The sequence below is a fragment of the Diadema antillarum genome, unplaced genomic scaffold (assembly GCF_040938485.1).
Source record: "Diadema antillarum isolate AM-2024a unplaced genomic scaffold, OU_Dant_1.0 scf00000204, whole genome shotgun sequence".
NCBI classification, from domain to species: domain Eukaryota; kingdom Metazoa; phylum Echinodermata; class Echinoidea; order Diadematoida; family Diadematidae; genus Diadema; species Diadema antillarum.
The window spans coordinates 293,142-314,611 of record NW_027271093.1 but is presented as its reverse complement, the minus strand read 5'-3'; the positions used below and the strand labels follow the sequence as shown (position 1 = coordinate 314,611).

At 39.3% G+C, this 21,470-nt stretch overlaps 1 protein-coding gene across 1 annotated transcript; it reads left to right on the top strand.

Moving 5' to 3' along the window:
• The first annotated feature begins 3,718 nt into the window (after positions 1-3,718).
• LOC139723966 (large ribosomal subunit protein uL15-like) lies at positions 3,719-21,003 on the top strand. The gene is made up of 4 exons (XM_071635166.1): positions 3,719-3,781; positions 10,878-11,020; positions 19,853-20,024; positions 20,745-21,003. The coding sequence occupies exons 1-4, from the start codon at positions 3,719-3,721 to the stop codon at positions 20,871-20,873; spliced, it is 507 nt and encodes a 168-aa protein (XP_071491267.1). The 3' UTR covers positions 20,874-21,003.
• The last annotated feature ends 467 nt before the right edge of the window (positions 21,004-21,470 follow it).

Below are 21,470 nucleotides of genomic sequence, written 5' to 3'. Positions count from 1 at the left end.
TTACAGCCAAGAAAACCCACATTTCATCCATTATTATATTGTTGATTGAAATTGGAACAGAAAAACATGCAAAATCTGACGAACATGGTTGTCAGTTTACGGTTGCCATGGCAACCAGCAATATCAAACATAGCTAAATTATATACCAAAATGTTTGCAATAAGATTTTAGGAAAAGTCACCAAATTTGGTTGAAATCGGGTAAAGTGTGTAGGAGTAGCAAACGAAAATACGGTAGGGGGGCACAATGTGCCCCCCCCCCCCCCCTTGGGCTTTATAGGGTTAATTACAGCACGCCAAATTTCTTTGATGCATGGGTGGTTATAGTAGCCTATGATAATTAAAGAAAGTATCATCTTATTCTTCCTTTCCTTTTACTTGTCTAAAGTATTTCTCGTTATTTTCTTTCGCTCCTCTTCCTCATTCTTCATCTTTTTTTTTCTACCCGTGCTTGTATAATTCAATCATAACAGCGAAATCATACACCCATTTCAACCTCATCTTTTGTCATCATTTTATATTCTTATGTCATAAAGAAATGATTATTAGGCATAGGCCTATATAATTACTAATATGTTTTCTGCGGGTGAATGCATACGAAGTCAGAAGAATGTCATATGGGCCTACGTTCTGAATATATATTTTTTTGCAGTTTTCTTTTCTTTCTTTTTTTTTTTGGTGGGGGTGGGGTTATGACAAAATAGGCCTGTTACATAATCAAAGCCTCTAGGCCCTATTCATGAATGCCGCAATGGCACGTAATTTTGATAAATTATAATCGAATAATTGCTTTACATAGGTCTTTTTGCTTTTTCCAAAACATTTTTTTTTTCCTGAGGAAAAAGGTCCTACATCAATTATCATTATCTGAATGTTGCAATTCTGCACCATTACGTGAAGAATTAACATTTCAGGCCTGCAGAATGACGTTTCCATCTATAAGTATAGGTCTTACACGATTTACATGTAGTACTAAGATTTTTATGGAGCGACTGGGGTTCAAAATTTGAATCATGAACCTTCTCTTACACGATTTACTTGTAGTACTATAGATTAGGATTTTTATAGGGCGACTGGGATTCAAAATTTTAATCATGAACCTTCTCTATAGTTCTGAGGTCCGAGCGAAGAGACCGAGCAACTGGGAGCTATCTCCGGGTCGACATGACCCCTATCCAGGGGTTGGGGTATACATGCAATGTTTACTCTTGGGGAAACACTAAATATTCTATATTGTTGTGTGATTTTTTTTTTCATTTGCTGCATGCTGAACTTATGTCAAAATCTAATTGATCTATATGGATAATGGATAATCTCGAGTCGAATCCCCCCCCCCCCCCATCAATGGGCATGATCGTGATGACGCACGTATAACTCACTTGTTCGAAGTTAATTCAGAAAAAAAAACCACCGCATTACAAAAACAGTAGAAAAGATCCTTCGAAGTTCATACTGATGTTCTGTGTGAAAGTAAAAGTTTTAATAGTTATGTCTTTAAATCTTTTGTCTCATACTTATTTTCTATGACTAGAACATTATTCCCGCTGATTCCAATACGTTCTCACACTATTAGGTATGAACATATTTACAAGCCATCAATGTTTTCTTATACATTCCATTTTCACCATTTTTATCGTCAGCTATCTTTTTGTGTAATTTGTGCACTGATTTGTAAAGGTGGTATCGTGTCAGCGTTGTTTGGATTTGCATGTTAGCCCTCTATATGCTTCTTTCGTCTTTCTCGATAGATACGATAGAAATGAATCAAATGAAACGAAATTTGGGTACCAGATTTTTGTACTCATAATAGACATAGTGATATTCCTCGTATATTTAGAGACTCGAGGGAGAGGGAAAGAGAGGGAAAGTAATATCCACGGGCTTGATCATGCCTGCTAAACACGTAGTGTGAAAAGTGGCAACTTGTATGTATCATATACACCAACATAATCATAATATGAAGGGTTTGTTTGCAAAAACCGATAAGTCCATTTTTGAAGATTTTGAAGTACGATTTCTGTCATAATGTACAAAATAATACCTTTGGTCACTACATATAAAGGTATATTTTTGAAGTTATGGTGAAAAGAAGCAAAAATTTTCTTATTGTTCTCTTTATTTTTTTTGACCTTTAATCGCAAATATCTCCATTTGGCAAATATGGACTTATCGGTTTTTGCAAACAAACTCTTCATATATATTTTTCTGTCATGATATATCTGCCTGACCTTTTCTGATAATATCACGCATGTACTTTCAATTTTTCTTTCTTTCTTCCTCTTTTTCGTCAGCCCTTTTTGGACAGATTCATTTTCTTATCTCAAATTTCACCTCGATTATATGTGTCAGTTTTCGTATTCTGCTGTTCACTTCGATTAAATTCAAATCAAATTTTATTCCAATAGTTACAAATTCTTCAAAATACAATGACTACACATGGCCGGTGGAACGGGGGGGGGGGGGGGGGGGGGGGAGAAGGGTGCTCACCTTCCCCCAACTTTTTTTTTTTTGCACCACTCAAAGGAATACATATGGGGTCACCACTTTGAGCCCCCCCCCCCCCCCCCCCACGCACACACACACATTTATTTCTTTTTCTTTTTTTACCCTGGGTTGAAGTGCGTAAGTGATACTAGAAAGCTAGAAAAAAATAAAATAGAAACGTTTATTTTTATTCATTTATTTATTTTTTATTTATTTATTTTTTTTTATTTTTTATTTTATTTTGGCTGAAGACCTTTTTTTTTGCGTTTGTCAGGCGAAGAAACCCGGAAGTGGCACCAGAAGTTGCGTCGCGCAAAAGGCCTTTTTTTTCTTCTTCTTCTTCTTCTTCTTGTCAGCTAAAACGTGGCGCCGGCGGTGGTACAACAAATCAATGTAATACAAAAGATTAGGAACATAGGACTACATTCAAAAGAAAAAAAAAACTGAAAATGAGAACGATGCACACATATATGAAACTTTTCGAACAGTTTTATCGGAAAGAGGGGCCCACTCATGTTTATCAAAGAGAATGAACTCAAAAGTGTGATGTTGGAACAAATCAGTGAATTTGAGGATTTTTTTTTTTAAAGTCTGGGATTCTAAAGTGTCGATGCTCCTGCCGTCATGGATGAGAAAACTGTAGCAAATATCCTATAAGGAATCAAACAATATTTTCATATCATTCTACTTGCCTCTAAAAAAAAAAAAAAAAAAAAAAAAAAAAAAATCTGGGGGAATTATAATACTCTCCATGTATGTCAGAAACAAGTGAAGAATTTGTTCGCAAAAACTGATAAGTCCATTTTTGAAGATTTTGAAATACGGACTCTGTCATGAAGTACAAAATAATACCTTTCAAATGACATTGGTCACAATATCTAAGGTACATTTGTGAAGTTATGGTCAAAAGAAGCAAAAATTTTCTATTATTCTCTTTATTTTTCTTGACCTTTAATCGCAAATATCTCCATTTGGCAAATATGGACTTATCGGTTTTTGCGAACAAACTCTTTAAGTCGAGGTAATATGAATAATTATTTTCACTAAAAATAGACCATGGGATGACCCTCAAAATTCTGACTTTTCGTTGTCCGTCAGAGAACTTGACCTAATTTTTCTTTAACAATTTAGTTTAAAATATACTGCATCCAAAAAGTTGTTGGCTTTTTTGCTAAAGTTGCATTTTACTTCAAAAATGATTTTTAAAGCCACAAAATAAGAGGCTTTGAATCAACATGAACGAGGTCACCATAGACGTGTGTGCAGTGACATGCCTGAGTGGTCAGCCGTGTGCATCGGTACATATGTGCGTGTGTGAATGTTGTGTGTGTGTGTTAGGTACAGGAGTCAATGGGATTCGCATCCTCTTTCAGTGTGTTTCATATCTTCATGCACATAAACTGTGTGTATTACTACAGGGATAGTTTGTTGATCACGGACTAGACTTCTGATGCACAATGAATGTAGTTTTGTTGTGTATTCTCTTAAAGAGGCTTCTTTTCTGATGTAATGTGTGATATATGTTCTCTCAGCTTTGTAAACAAATATTTTCAGAAGAATCCTTTTGAGTGGTTGACAGTATACAAGCATGCTTTTCAGTGGGCCTCTCAATCTCATGCAGTTCCTTTTTTTTTTCTCCAAGCATAACTTTTTGTTTCGCCGGTATGCATATATAATTTTATTTGTTAACCATTATCAATCATGAAAAGTTGAATTCATTTCTGTGTTATAATTTCTGACTTATTCTGTGGTACGTTATGCTGAAAAAGAGAAAAGAATAAAATAAATGAATTGAATTGATTTGAATCTGAAGTCGTCCAGCATGTCACAATTCATTTGTATACATCAATGATACACAACTTGTAAACATGCAATTTTCAGTTCAATTCAAATAAAATTTTATTTCGAATAGCGTGTTTGTATTAGGGGGTTATATTCAAAGACAACGAAACTTACAATGACGGGGTGAATGGGGGTTGAGACAAAATTTTAATCGCTATGGAAACAAAGAGGTGACTAGGAGGTAGTATTCATAGAGCCATAGGCCTACTGCATTAACTCTTGGCTCAACAACAATTCTAAAGGGCTTTTTACACTTGTGTTTCTTAACCCCGGACTTTCTCTGACCCAGGACTATCGTTAGTCCCGTACCAATTTTTTCAGCTTTTTACACTGGCCAATTAGTCCCGTACTATCTCTTGTCCGGGGCTAAGGAGAAAACTGACCTTTTTACACTCGTATTTCTTAGCCCCGGACTTTCCAAACCACATGAATATTCATAATTACGCTGTGTACTGTACACGTACACGCACGCACCGGCAGCACTTGATTGCCTCGTTTCTGATTGGTCAGTGAGGGTCGGACTTCGTCTCCGTCGCTTAGCCCAGGATTATTTTTTCGTTCTGTTTACACTCACTTGCTTGGCACCGCAATTGCGGTGCTAGCACCGCAATTGCGGTGCTAACCCCTGCTATTTTGCAGGGCCAGATAGTACCGTACTATCGGTGGGGCTAGCCCACTTTGGCAAAAACGAGTGTAAACAGAAAGTGGGCAAAGGATAGTCCCGTACCAACGGTGGGGCTAAGGCCCCCCCTTAGCCCCACCGATAGTCCGGGGCTAAGCAAAAATTTACAAGTGTAAAAAGCCCTTTCGTAGGACAGAATGTTTAGGATTGACCAGGGAGGTGATTAAATCACCCTGGTCGTAAATCATGGTTTAACTGATACACTTTGTCCTAAGTTACCAGGGCTGGATGTTGTCTGATGTACAATGGGGTCATTCTAACATTCTAGTGGTAGGCCTATACTCGAGGGATGATAGAGGTCTGTGATTCACTGCAAGTGGAGATAGAGTATTGCTGGAGGTCAATGACTGGCCGGAGAAAAAGAGACAGTTCTGGTCATCATAGTGGGATGGATGTAAGGAGTTAGAAAGGGAATAGAATATCATTTTACAATAGAGCTCAGTGGTAGTATCATTGTACTGTTGACAATGCACACAATCACATCATGGAAGCTTTGCCTGATTTGACAGGGGTTTATGAATCTTCTGACTCTTCAGACTCTGGAAATTCAGCTGAGCGTTGTATTCATGTGTCATCAAAAGAAATAGGAAAAGTCATACCATTTCAAGAAAAAAGTTGGACAAAAACGTGGTTGCTGTCTTCGTTGGGCTAAGATTGCTGACTCGTTAGAAGGAGATGCAGCAAAGAATTTTGCCAAGAAATGTGGCATTCACGTCATTACATCGATACCAGTGTGTTTCTCTAGTGAAAGGAAAAAGAGTGCTGGATACCATCGTGGCTGTTATCTGAAGTTTTGTCATGTTGGGAAACTCCAAAGAGCAGAATCTAGGTATTTGCACAATGCATATACATCAAATAGATATGCATTTGGTTGGACACTGTCTCATACTTAATGATATGCACAGCAAATAATCTCACCGTGGGTGCATCTTTTTGTAACAAGAAGTGGCTGAAAGCATATGCTGAAGATTGAACTTTTCCTTCGTGACATTAATTACAACAATATGTCAAGATATGTTTGCATTATTTAGCAGTGAAAATACACATGTAGGCCTTCACTTGTAAATCGCGTATTTACATACAATATGAGATTTGTATCCCTGAATATTTTTCATTGTACATGTACATCATAATAATAAAAAAAAGGCTGTTAAACTGGTTCAAAGAAGTGATTTTGTACTAAGAGTTTGTGCATATGTGACATTGTAAAAAAATTGCATCTTGATAGACTTTTGTGGCAAAATAGTCTTAAAGATAAATCAAAATTTGTAGCAATCAGAGTTATTGTTTATGATAGTCATACTGTTGAAGATACTATGAAAACACACTTGTTAGTTTGTGTTGCAAAGCAAAGTGGGCCTATACATTTAATGAATAGAACGCAGAAGTGATGAATTGATAATATTTGGTATAAGTGCAATTTCCATTTTATACATGTGATAGAATCAATTACTTTCTTGACAATTATTTCCTCTTTCTTGGGATGTTGAACTTGCCCTATGCCAGTAAAAGAATATGAAATTTGGATTCCCATGCTCACAAATAAATAATCTCTATTAAAGGTACATCTGTACTCTCTAAAAAAAAGTCGAGTGAAAATATTCACTCTTAAAAGAGTGAATACAAAAAAGAGTGAATTGAGAGTGAAATTGGAGTGAAGTTTTGTGGATCCCTGACGTCACTCTAAAACAAGTGAAAAAGAGCATTTTCACTCCAATTTTACTCGAAATTCACTCTTTTTTTTAATTCACTCTTTTAAGAGTGAATATTTTCACTCGACTTTTTTTAGAGAGTAAAAACAATAGAAAAGAAAAAAAAGAGTGTTCTTGAATGTAAAGATTAAAGAAACCACACAACCATACAGCCTTTTTTTTCTGTTTGCACTATCTACAATGTATGCTTATATTTCTTGGTTGACCATTACGTTTATGTCCATTGATCTAATGATACTTATGGACCACTTTGTGTGACTGAAATTGAGATCAAATTAAAGTGAAATAGAAGTGATTTGTAAACTGAACATGCAATACAGCATAGGTATTCCGATGTGAAACATTTTGTAAGTTCTCATTTGACTTTAAAGTACCTTGTGCACTATTTTACCTGTGTTGCAAAAAGGTCTGATGTGCGATATATATATATATATATATATATATATATATATATAATATCGAGAGAGAGAGAGAGAGAGAGAGAGAGAGAGAGAAACAGAGACAGACAGCCAGACAGACAGACAGACAGAGATACAGAGACTGTGTGATTGAATAGTTTAATTTTTTTTTAATAATAAGAGATCATATCAGCTGGCAATATGATTATGAATTATTTGTTATTACAATGACCAAGGTCTGAGTATACACGTAATTTTACCCCTGGATAATGTGTGGATGTGGAAAAGCTTTAATTAAGCACTTAATTTGCAAACCAAATGCAGTGCATCACTGCAGTTTGTACTCTGTGTCATTAAGCTCTGATCACATGCAGCTTAACTTGGAAACATTTCCTGTACATACGGACCCTAACCCTTATAACCCCACTGGGCATTTTCCCCCAGTGATCAAAATACACAGACCAACCAAGAAAGAAGAAATTACTGTATCTTGCATAAATTAATTAAATTTACATAATCAAGTACAATCATGCAGGTGACTGATTTTACCACATTTATATTTGGAATCAGCACCCCCAATTTAACAACTGTGCTAATTTTCATTGCTCCACAAATGAAGACTCGCTCTGAAAGTATGAAAATACTATGTTCTGCATAAATTAATCTAATTTGCATAATCAAGCACTGATACCAAGTTAACATGATGGCTAATGATTTTTCATCATTCATAAATGAACTCAGCATCCCAAATAACTCCAATGTATGAATTTTCATTGGTTCAAATGCATGATACCAAGATGAAATAGAAATAATAGGAATTTTGCATAGAATACCTGAAATTTGCATAATTAAGCATTATTATGAAAAAGAGCACACATTTCTGACTAAATGACATTCATATATGGACTCAGCACACAAAAATTATCCCAGTTTGCTAATTTTCAGTGATTCAAATGCAGACCCACCAACACAAACTGAAAATATCACATTCTTGCATAAATTTGCATAATTAAGCACTAATATCATTAGAACGTGCATGTTGCTGACTTGGCAACATTGATATTTGGATTCAGCACCCCAAATTACCCCAGTTTGGCACATTTTCAGGTGGAGCCTAAATACGGACTACGAAACTCAAAAACTAAGCTGATTTTTCCATGTCATCCCATGGTCTAAAATGGACTTACAGGGCGGCGACACTCGAAAAGCAGTCCTGGCAAATTTAGTCCACAGAGGGCGTTCCTCTCGCTGTCTCTTTTTCTCGTACGTCTCAAGAATGGTAGGCAGACAACTGTGACTGAAACACTAAATCCACTTTCATCCATGATAATAATGGTCAAAATGATCAAATATGATGAAGCAGTTATATTTTCGATGACACTTTATTCAAAATTTGTTATCTTGTCATGTTTTGGGGACAAAGTGGGGGAATTCTGTGCGATTTTAGACTCGTACTTTGTGTTATCCTCGGGTTTCATCTGTTCTTGGATCTCGAGTATGATCTTGACAACAGGGGTGTTTCTTTTGATTGTTGAGACATGTGTATCTAATTACTGCTAGCTGATCAGTTAACGCCAAGATGTATTATTTCAGGAAGAACTAGCCACAAAGAATCACCTACTGTACTCGTAATTTACGTTTTCTCTTGAAACAATGTGCAGTGTTACGCCGTTCTCTGCAGATGGGACTACACTAGATTTTGTCACATTTCGGTACGCGTACAAATACCCAATGTCAATGAGCCGGCGAACGAACTGATCTCGTTGTTCAAGTTCAGTTCCACACTGTGGTTTGTCCAGCAACCAGAAACCTCAATCCAATTACCAAACCCAGGGCTGTCAACATAGGAAACTAGCAGTTAGTTGAGAATGAGACTCCCATAGGCCAATGCTATAATTTAAGAGTCAAAATGCATGAGATCAATAGAAATGCATGCAAATGAAATAAAATTTTAGAGTGAGAAAGGACCAAAATGCGTGAGTCGGCAGAGTTGACAGCCCTGCAAACCATCATTTACACAGACTATAGTCAGTAAAAATGCAGATCATCTCAATGTTTATCCTCTGGCACTGCATTTATGATTTTTCTGTAGCGTAGGCGGCCTAATGCACTTGTCAATGTAATGACTCACCCCACTACCCCCGGACATGGGTGCGTCATTTCCTCGTTTGGTCCGTCAAATTTGTGACCCAGGTGTTCGTCATTTTACCAGCTTTGTCCGTCAAATTTTTGACCGAGGGGTGCGTCAAAATCCCATCATTGTCGGTCAAAATTTTGACCGAGGGGTGCGTCATGGTACGTCACTTGGCTATGGAAAATAACACGCATTATTTTGAACCGAGGGGTGCGTCATGGTACGTTACTTGGCTGTGGAAAACTGCACGCATTTTTGCGCGCTACCGGTCCCCGCGTCCCGGATACACGTACCGCGAGTGAAATTACAGTGAGCGCTTTCCCGCGGCAAGTGAAAATCAAAGTCGGGAAGCGTTTTGGAATAAGAGGAAAAAATGCTTGCCAGAATCTGGCAAGCAAAGAATTTAAAAGCCACCCTTTCTCCTTACATTTTCCCTCCAACAAACCCATGAAATCATGCATACTCAATCTCAAACCAGGGACTGTTCAGCGATGTAACAACTTAGTTCAATCTTTCCTGTCGAAACGGCAGCAGAAGAACTGCCTGCTGCATGCCATTTTCTGCTCGCGGGATAGCCCGACCAGCTGGCCAGACGCGCGCGCGACGTTAGATGTGCGAATCTCTACGTACAGCGACTACTAGTAGTAGGCTGTAGTTACGCAGTACTCGAGCGGGAATATGAATGCCGTGGCGTGGTGTGTACCTACCTGCGCTGCAGCAGTATGCATCCACCGCACTAGCAATGGCCGCGCACACACAGCGCAAATTCTGCACACATGTGATTGTCATGTATGGATTGCATGCACAGAATACATACTACTATACGGAATACTATTATCGTAGCAGCAGCGTGATGTACGGTGAATGACAATACGGTGCTTACATGGTAAGGGAAACTTGCCGAAACTTTTACAAATTATGTGTACGAACCAAAAGAAAATGAAATTGCTTGAATAAAACGTATGCAAAAATCGTTTCAGTATTTACGGGGGTGCGTCACATGTACCGAGGATGTCCGTCACAAAAGTGACCGAGGTGTGCGTCACTTTCAACGTGTTGTCCGTCAAAAAAGTGACTGTGGTGTTCGTCACTTGCAGCGTTATGTCCGTCAAAAAAGTGACTGTGGTGTCCGTCAAAAACCCCATGTGGTCAGTCAAAAAATGACCATGACGCACCCATGTCCGGGGGTAGTGGGGTGCGTCATTACATTGACAAGTGCATAAGTCAAACGTTAGTTTAGTTTGATCTTTTTCTGTTTCTTTTTTGGCAGCCACCTTTTGAATTTTGTGGGGGGAAGGGGATGGAGGGTTAGTGGGTTGTGCATTGTGTGGGGATAGTGAAGGGTGGGGACTTGAATATGTACGCCTACATGTACCAGGTAATGGAAATTTAGAGACACACGTACACATTTTTACAAAAGAAGATAGATTATTATGTGAGACCATTCCTCTGTAGAGTAAATGTCAATATTAAAGAAAATAGATTACATTTGTATGTGAGACCATTCCTTTGAAAGTACTTTGGTGTATTGAAATGTCAACATTTTCGCATGATTAATTTTTCGTGCTGAGCAAAAGTCTCGGCTAATAACCCTTATCTTGCTTTACTTGACCCTCTCATTGCCAGGCTCCCCGCAAGCAAAAGAAGACCCGTAAGCTGCGTGGTCACGTGAGCCACGGGCACGGCCGCATCGGCAAACACCGCAAGCATCCCGGAGGACGTGGTCTGGCTGGTGGACAGCACCACCATCGAATCAACTTTGACAAATAGTGAGTATAAAACACAAAGTACCCTTCGAGGGAGCATCGGGGGGGGGGGGGGGGGGGGAGAGTTGATGAATGGTAGTTATTGTTGGAAAATGCATTTAGGCGCACCTGGTAAACTAGGGACGGCGAGCGACGCGGTGCGACGCTTCTGCAAATTTCTTTCAATTTCCGACGTCAAAGGACACCCAGCGACGGTTAGCGACGGCGTACAGTCACTAGTTTAGACTGCGTGTCGGCGGGCGCCGCCGAGCGTCGCAAAGCGTCGGCTAACTCCCAAGTATACTTGTAAAAGACGAGCCCTCACAAGTGGACCGTTGCATGTACGAAAAGGAGCTTACCTGGTGGCCGTCTCGCTGCGTCCGCGAAATAAGCTCCTTCCCTCTACCCTACCGATGCGTCCCGATGCGTCTCGAGGCGTCCCTCGTTGAATGGCGACTATTGTTTCGTAATGAATAGAAAACTAAAGTGCTACTACTAGTGCTAAGCGGAGAAGCCATCGGCAATCCAGGATTTGGGGCCACGCACTGTTTTGACATGAAAATTACACTTACTGATACATGTGCAAAATAATTAATGTATTTTAGGTTACAGAAATGAATTGTGACATGATTCAACTCCTCAGCAATGCAACTGCGAACCAAATTCGGCAATTAGTATTAAGGAGGAAATGCCATAAATATACTATTGCTTGATGCTTTAAAAAATCGCGAGTTTACCGTTTAATTCGCGCTACTCGCTCGCTACTCATACGAATCTCCGATACGCGTGCGTGTACGTAGTGCAGCGTCCGAGTATACTTGGGCACACAATCTGCGCCCTGGGCTTGAGATGAAATTTTATGAAGCACAGCTGTGACTTGTGAGAGCTAAAACATCAAATGCAAGTCCCCGCACCGTACGTAAATTTTCATTTAAACGCAAGGAAGTTCATTGCTAAAAGGAAGCGTGATTCCGTATAGGCAAATATCGAACGCAACCTTCGCTAATCAAATGGAATAGAAAGTGCTACATATTACTAGCAGACGAAGCGGAGAAGCCATCAGCAATAGAACAGGGTTTGGGGCTACGCACCGTTTTGACCTGAAAATTACACTTACTGATTTTCTAGGTTACAGAAATGAAGTCTGACATGATTCAGCTCCTCAGCAGTGCAGTTTCGAACCAAATTCGGCATTAAGTATGAAGGTAGAATTGCTGCCCGATGCTTACAAAAATCGCGAATTTACTGTTTCGCGCTACTCGTTCGCTACAACTCCCGATATCGTTCCGAAAATCCCCGATACGCATTAAGTATTGTGTTATAATATAGCGTGTGGTATAGTGCACATAATCTAAGCACTGAGCTTGGGAAATTTCAGTAGTTGTGAGAGGTAAAGCATCAACACATGCAAGTTCCCGCCCGAGAGCGACAAGCAAGTTCATTGCTAAGCGGACGCTCGATTTCGTAGGGAAAATATCGAACGCAACCTTGACGAATCCAATGCCAATTTGCGTTTGTTTCTAATTCAACGCACAGTTTCAGGCAAAACTGTATTACTTATTTGCAGTTGCAAGTCAAATCTCTCACAGGGCCAGCGAGCCCTGGTCCCAACAACTTTTGTTACTGTCATTTTAAGGCACGACGGACATCCACTCGTTGGTATTCCAGAATGCGTTCGGAATACACTTTGTACCTTTTATCTCAGTGGCATGCACTCGAGAATGCGCCCATTCTATACCCATTCCGGCCGTCGCCTGGGAATGCTCAGCTTAACAGGGCCTAGAAATAAGCCGGGCATTCCGGAATGAAACTGAGAATGCATCAACAATAAGGGTGACTTTGTCTAATCTCTCTATTGTCTGTTAAAACCTAGCGGTAACACTACCAACAGGATTAATTTACCAGGGTTCACAACCTTTGTCTTCTAGCATGCATTCCATCAGCCCCACGCTTTCACCAATGAGGTGCATTTTGTATACGTACATGACGCTACTAGCTCACCGTTTTGCTTCCTTCGCTAGCTCTCAACGATCGAACATGTGGCTGGATCTCTAGCTGGCCTGGTATTGCGAAGGTACCAATGTAGTCTTTATACAGGCATGCTAGATTTCGAATTTTCTATCAAAGGACATTTAATTCAGTTTTCGCCGAGAAGGAATAAATCAATCCTTTTGCATGGCTACGTGAACATTTATGATATCAGGGAGGTGAGGTCTGTTCGCTATATGCTTTTTTTAGGCGAAAAGAAAGACAAAACAGTATCATATGACGTTTACAGGAACTCAAAAGGGGCTTTTACTCAAGACTAGTGCTAGAGACATGTCCCTGGCTCACTCCCACTCCCAGGCCAGACTGTCTAATTGATATCTACACGTGGTTTACAACAAGGGTGGGGTGTGAAGGAATGCATACGCGCATTCCTTTGCTGGCAGGCAACACTAACTTATTGATTGATCCACTCTGCTTTCATGGAAATTTCCACAAGCTTTGCCTGGCTGGGGCATAGGTATCATTCCATTTATTCAGCTAGCACATGTTCCTTTGTTTGTTTGTTTTAGTTTTAGTTTAGTTTAGTTTTTGTTTTTGTATTGTACCGAACTTCTTCTTTGTCGGGTGGGCTGGGGAGAGGAAAGATCAAAGTGAGCTGAGAGGGAATGAGACAGGGAGAGGGGAATCAAAAGGAGGAATCGTCTGCTGAGCATGTTGTCTCCTATACTTTTGCACAGTTCCATAAATTGTCCTCAAATGCCGATCATGTGAAATTAACCGGATTTGGATCAAACAGAATTGAACTGATATGAATAATAATATGAAAATCAGTGCTGATGCTACAATACAAACGCATTCTACGTCACTACGAATGATTACAAGTTACTGATCTTATACTGCAGGACCTATAATGTATTACAAAGCGTTTTTAAAGCGACAGGGCTGTTTCACAGAGACTCCAACTCTCCCGTTTTCGACGGGAGATCTCCCGCCGAAAACCCATTTTTGCAAAATCTCCCGTTCTCCCATTTGAGATTTAATTTCTCCCGCCCTGGCTCAATGTCTCCCGTTGGAAAGGATTTCTTACTTATTGCTATCGTATGTTGCAAAAATAAGCCTCAGATAGCACCAGAGAGCATCTATAATCCTAGGAACTTCGCGCTTCGCACACATAAACTTGGAGTCTCCCGTTTGCTAGGGGTTTCAGGCGGGAGAATCTCCAGATCAGAAGGTGCTTGGGGTTGGAGTCTCTGCTGTTATGAAATTACAGACCAGCGTGGCTAACGAGCTACCCTCACAACCATGAAGCAAACGGGCAAATTACAGATAGGAAAATTATTCGACATGTATTCTAGCATGTTCCGGAGCTGCATGTTATTGCTATTTACTTTCGAACGTAAAAGCAAACATGTGACATTTATTTTATCGTCGTACGGAGTTGAATATTATCGTTATTAATTTCCGAAAGTTAAAGGAAATATTCCACATTTATTTGAGCATCTTCCGGGGCCGAATGTTATTGCTATTTACTTTCGAACATAAAAGCAAACATCCGGCATTTATTTTACCATCGTCCGGAGTGGAATATCATTATTATTCATTTCCCAACGTCAAAGCAAACGTGCGATATTTATTTCAGCATCTTCCACAGCCGAATGATACCCTTATTCATTTCCCAACGCAAAACCAAATACTCGACATTAATTTTAGCACCGTACGGAGCTGAATCTTACTGTGATTCATTTCCAAAAAGTATAAGAAAACATCCGACATTTATTTTAGTATCATACAAAGTCAAATATTACCGTTATTTATATCCCAAAATTAAAAACAAATATCCGACATCCATTTTAGCATCTTTCGGCGGTAAATGTTATTGCTACAGATTCGAACATAAAAGCAAACATCAGATATTTATTTCATCGTCGTACGGAGTTGAATTTTATTGTTATTCATTTCCGAACGTCAAAGGGATCATTCGACATTTATTTTAGCATCTTCCGGAGCTGACTGTTATTGCTATTTACTTTCGAACGTAAAAGCAAACATGCGACATTTATTTCAGCATCTACCAGAGCCGAATGTTATCTTTATTCATTTCCGAACGCAAAATCAGATATCTGACATAAATTTTAGCACCTTAGGAAGCTAAATCTTACTGTAGTCATTTCCAGAAGTATAAGCAAACACCCGATATTAATTTTAGTATCATAAAGTCGAATATTACCGTTATTCATTTCTCGAAAATAAAAACAAAATATCCGACATTTATTTTAGCATCTTATGGAGTCGATTGTTAGCGCTGTTCATTTCCAAAAGTATAAAGGCAAACATCCGACTTTTCTTGGTGGCCCGATCGGTCCACCAAAACCTTCATACAGTTTGTATATGAAATTCTGGTGCCCGACGTGCGTTTTTTGATGGCCCCGGGCCACCGCTAGTATCGAGACCTGACGGTATACCTGGTAGGTACCTCCTAGCAACAGGGTTGGCGTCTCAATCTGGCAAGAAAAAATACGAATGTATCGAACTGCGGTACGAAACGCAATTTTAGGCGACGAGTATTATATCGTAAAAAAACAAATTAACCAACATACCAATACAGAAAATCGAATAAAAACAAAATCTCTGTGTTAGAAATCAGTTTCCAGAGACACTTTCACTCATTTTTTTTTTCACACTGAAACACAACGTGTATAATGGCGCGACTTTTCTTTCTCACAACGCAACAGGGCGGCGTGTAGTTCTTTTGAAGGTCAAAGACAATAGTAGAGGTGCACGAGGCCGCTATCATTCTTCGTGAATGAATGGTTTCAGTATAACGCGTCTGCATTCTCGGACGCATTCCGGACGCCTTGAATAGAGGATTTTATAATCCCCATTCTCGGAATACGACGGAATGCCTCTATTCACAAGGCTGAGGGGAGTAACAATAGGGCATTCTCAGTGCAGGCAGAATGCGTGGACCGGGAATGAAGTAGAGAATGCCTGCATGCCGGACGCATTCTGGATTACCAGCGACTGGATGTCCGTCGCCACAGCATACACACATCACATTTTATTTTGCTTTCTGCTTAACTGCGTCATCATGCGTCCCGAGGAGTCCCTCTCTGATATGGCGACTGCTGTTTTTTAATGAATAGAAAGCGCTAAACTGTACTGGCAAACAAAGAAGAGAAGATTAATCATTATCTTACAATGTCTTAATGAAGCGTAAAGTTACTCTAAATACTACGGATTTGGAAGTAAAACGTGATTCGTTTTCTTCTCTTAAATGCGTTCTTTGAGACCTTCAGCAAATTGTGATAGTCCCTTACGTGCTACTAAGTAGGTTATAGCTCGTTATTCCGAAGGTTCGTTATTCCCGAATTTCATTTTCGGATTAACGAATCTCCGGAATAACGCCACAAATGTTCGGATTAACGAACGTCTAGATATAGGGAATTTGCGTATTTCGGATCAACGAACCTTCGGAATAACGAACCTTCAGAATAGCGAACCTTCTGAATTTTGAATTGATTTGATTTGATTCATTTCATTCTCATTTTCATTTTTTTCTTTCATTCCACAAAACATAACACAAAGTAAATCTCAAATTCAATCATAAGCATAATTATATACATTACAAAGTATAACAATCAATGGTAATCAACAAACTTGCAAAGATATGCACACATACTGGAATTACAAAGTTATGTTTGAAGGATAAAAAAATGAGAACTGAGGGGTCCACTAAAAAGCATTGCTTGTAGATTGTGGACCACTCTAAAATATCTTCAAAAATACTTGTTGTAAGTACAAGTACATGTACATAATACAGAAATAAGACAAAATGAAACAAAGAACAGAGACACAACAACATGGCATGACTAAACTGAGGGGGATACGATTGAAAGGAATACCCTTAGCAAAAACACACACACACACACACACACACACACATTTAAGGGAAGAAGGGAAAGAAAGAAATAAAGAGAGTGCCTGCACGCTGGACAGAGAAACGGAAAAGGGGATTGTGGAAGTATTTCGGACAGCTGGTGACTGCACGCAGCTGTGGAAAAGTTAAGGATATAAAATGCCGAATTTCTTTATACACTTGTACTTTATAATGCCATTCTTTACTTTATAATGAATAACGAACAGCACCCACTAAGTACAGTTGTATTTAGTGGCAAGTATAGATACGAGGCCGATTGTAGTCATCATCATGAAGCATACTAACGTAGTATTTAATCTTCCAGCGCGCGTTGGTGCGTTGTTTGTAATTCTTGGTAAAACCATTGTTTTCAAAGAGAGAACATCATCTTGCTGATATAGATCTGCTCTACAAAGCTGTCACATTCATGACAGCAGTTTTAAATTCTGTATTAAACCTATGTCATTAAACTTTTCGTCTAAATTTCGTCTTTATATACACACTGATTAAATACGAAAAGGTTTAAAATGTTCATCAAAGAAGGGGGTCTGGACATTCACATGTTGGCATCAGTGACTGTTCATTCATCACGATTTATTTTTCTCTGTCCATTCACGAATCAACAGTATCATCATTCATCTAGTATTAAGACAAAAAAGTAATGTATATAGATAGGGAACATAACTGCATCACCAATAAAATGTTATTATCGATGTGTATCACAACATACCTTGGTACCAGCGCTCACACTCGTGTTCATTCGTTTGTTTTGGTTTTCATAAAATTCATTCTTTCCTATCTTGGTGGTACCTTATAAGCAGCCGTTGGGTTTGCAATTCCCTCGTCGATTGAACGTCGACGGACTCTTCGATAATTTTCAGCGTCGATTACTAACTTACCTTAACACCCACAGACACGTACGTATTTATTTTAGCATCTTCCGGAGCTGAATGTTATTGATATTTGTTTTCGAACATTAAAGCAAACATCCGGCATTTATTTCACCATCACACGGCGTTGAATATTATTGGTATTCATTTCCAAACGTCAAAGGGATCATTCAACATTTACTTTAGCATCTTCCAGAGCTGAATGTTATCGCTAATTTACTTTCGAACGTTAAATTAAACATCCAGCATTTATAGCATCTTCCGGAGCTGAATGTTATTGCTATTTACTTTCAAACATAAAAGTAAACATCAGACAGTTATTTTATCATCGTATACGGAGTTGAATATAATTGTTATTCATTTCCGAACGTCAAAGCAAACATCAAACATCAATTTTAATGAATCAATGTTACTGTTATTCATTTCGAAATTTAAAAAGCAGACATCCGACAATTATTTTAGCATCGTATGGAGCAGAATATTACTGCTATTCGCTTCCGAACGTAAAAGCAATCATTTGATAGTCATTTTAGCATCTTCTGGAGCCAAATGTTGCTATTTACTTTCGAAAGTAAAAGCAAACATGCGGCGTTTATTTATTATCATCGTACGGAGTTGAATATTATTGTTAATCATTTCCGAAAGTCAAAGCAAACATTCGACATTTATTTCAGCATCTTCCGGAGCAAAATGTTATCCTTATGCATTTCCGATCGCAAAATCAAATATCTGACATCAATTTTAGCACCGTATGGAGCTGAATCTTACCGTTATTCATTTCCAAAAGTATAAACAAACATCCGACATTTATTTTAGTATCATACGAAATTACCATTATTCATTTCCAAAATTAAAATGAAACACCTGACATTAATTTTAGCATCTTGCGGAGCCGATTGTTGCCGCTGTTCATTTCCAAAAGTAAAGGCAAACATTCTGACTTTTTCCTACGGGAGAAATAGGACGACTTCGTAATACACTGTATTTAGTTCTTGAGTCACTTGACAGATAAAAAAAGATCTCACCTCATGCATGCAAAATTTTACATGTATGGAGCTGCCTAATTAAGGCATACATTCGCGTTTAAGTGTAGACCTACATGTGTTTTCATAAACCCTCGTCGATCGCTACTTTCAAAGTGTTCCCCGTTCAGTGAGATCACACCCCATAATTACGTTTTGAACTCGTGGGTTGTTACAACGCCGTCATTACCGACCGCGAATTTAAACACACGCGAAAAAGTCGGCACCGATGGAAACCGCGAAAGTTTCTGTACGCGAAAGAAACCACTTTTACAGTAGCCAAACGAAACGCAAATCAACTCATAACCAATGTTGATACAAAGGAAAGCGTCGGGACACGTCGCTCATCGTCGGGCTATCACGAACATCATTTGTAATCTGGAGAGGCGCGTCTGGACACGTCGCTCGCTATTCAATTTGAGCACTGGCCGTGACCATTCAGAAATCTCGCTACATCTCAAGCGCCATGTCCCGAAACGTCGGCGCTATTAAAACGAACACTTGCGTGAGCGGAGGTCACGCAACATAGAAAAAAATCAACAGCTTCTTTCGAGGGTGTCGGCAAGTGTCAGCAAGCGTCGGCAAGCGTCGCGGTATCATCAAAATGATGGCGCGTACTGCTTTGACCGACGCTTAGCGACGGAGTGAAAACATACTGCGACGCACTTCATTGTTCTCGCAATATGTCCCCGTCGCTGAGTGTCGCTCTCCGTCGCTCGCAGTCCCTACTTTACCAGGTGCGCCTTAAGGGATTAACAGATGGAGCTTCACTATTCAGTGTGTAACTGTTGTAGATAAAGTTTATGAATACAGCATTAGTAAGTTTTGATGAAAAAAATATGCATTTTGAAATTGTTTAAGATTTCCCAAAGACTTTGATTTGAAAAATGCTAAGAACAAGCAAAGAAGCAAATTTAATTTAACATCATTATGTTGGGCCATGGTATGATTTTACAATACAGTGACAAAACACTGTTGGAGAATGTTTCGTTTTCCAAACCTTAATGCATTTTTCTTTTGTGTTGTTGTCGTCCCGAAGCCATCCTGGTTACTTCGGCAAAGTTGGCATGAGGCATTTCCATCTGACCAAGCAGAGGTACTACAAGCCTGCCATCAACTGTGACAAGCTATGGAGCCTGGTCAGTGAGCAGACACGACTGCAGTACGCTGACAAGAAAGACAAGGCCCCTGTCATCGACGCTGTCCGAGCGGTAAGTTGAAGCAGCTAATTCACAGCCATGTCTCTCATCCAGTTCGTGTTGTGGTTATCTTGGTCTCCACGTTTCCCACTTTGGATGGGAGATCTCCCGCTTTTAGACCATTTTTCTCAAAATCTCCCACTCATCAGCATGAGTTTAAATTCTTCCATGCGAGCTGTGTGTCTCCTGCGTAGAATTCAGCTTTCTCCTTCCCAACATAAGTTTTGTCTCAAATGCTCTTGAAAAATAATGGCTTAGATAGCACCAGAGAACATCAATAACCTTAGAGCTTCCAGGGCTGGCTTCACTGTTGTTGCCTGTACATAATTTCACATGATGAAATAGTCTGTCAGGAGATGCGTTTTTACATTTACATTTTCTCCTGTCTTCACAAGAAAAAAAAAAAAACACATAAAAAACATTGAAATTAAATGAAAAACATACCATCACAGGGCAAAATTAAATATATTTTTACTATTCATGTTTTTTCTTACAAGTTAATGATCATTTACATTGTAACTGTGTTTATGCTTTCTAGATGTACGCTGTACATGTAGTTGATTGTGCAGGTCTACCGGTATTCTACCATGCCCCACCAAAGTGTTTAATTTGTGATTGCAACGTGTGCCCAACTGTCCATTAATTTTGTTGAATGAGTATCGCTTAGTCTTGTAGCACTATGTCATACATCTCTTCGACATCTGTCCAATGGCATTGCTGTTTCCTGCACAGGGCTACTACAAGGTTCTCGGCAAGGGTGTCCTTCCCAAGCAGCCGGTCATCGTCAAGGCCAAGTTCTTCAGCCGACTAGCTGAGGAGAAGATCAAGAAGGCGGGAGGATGCTGCGTGCTGGTGGCTTGATTGCATCTTTGTTGTCATGGGAACTTGTACATGGAGCACTCCATGTGATACACTCTCCACCGTGTTACACCTTGTGTTCAGATTTCTTTGAATTCCATAAACGACAGGCTTTGGCTTTTATCACCAGATTCGGATGTGGAATAAGGAATTTGTGGGACGACACAAAATAAAGAAGCAAACATCGCCAGCATTCCATTTGAGTGAAAACTTTGTATTTTGTCATATTTGTTATGTTATTTATGCAAATTGTTTGGATGAAATGAGATTGGTGAGGTGAAACTATGTGGGGATTAAATGTCCTGAACCATTACTGTAAAAGTGGTTTCTTTCGCGTACAGATACTTTCGCGGTTTCCATCGGTGCCGACTTTTTCGCGTGTGTTTAAATTCGCGGACGGCAAAATCTGTGAATTCACAGTCGGCAAAAACTGTTTTATTTTGCACATGAAAATCCAAACTATAATCCAGTTATTCATTTCTTTTATTTATCAAATATAAATTAAAATTAAAGCCAAAATATAGTTCTGGTATGCCAGCAAAATTGTAACATTTCGCTCCAAAATGTACACGTATGCCTGAAAAATGAGTGGAATAATGC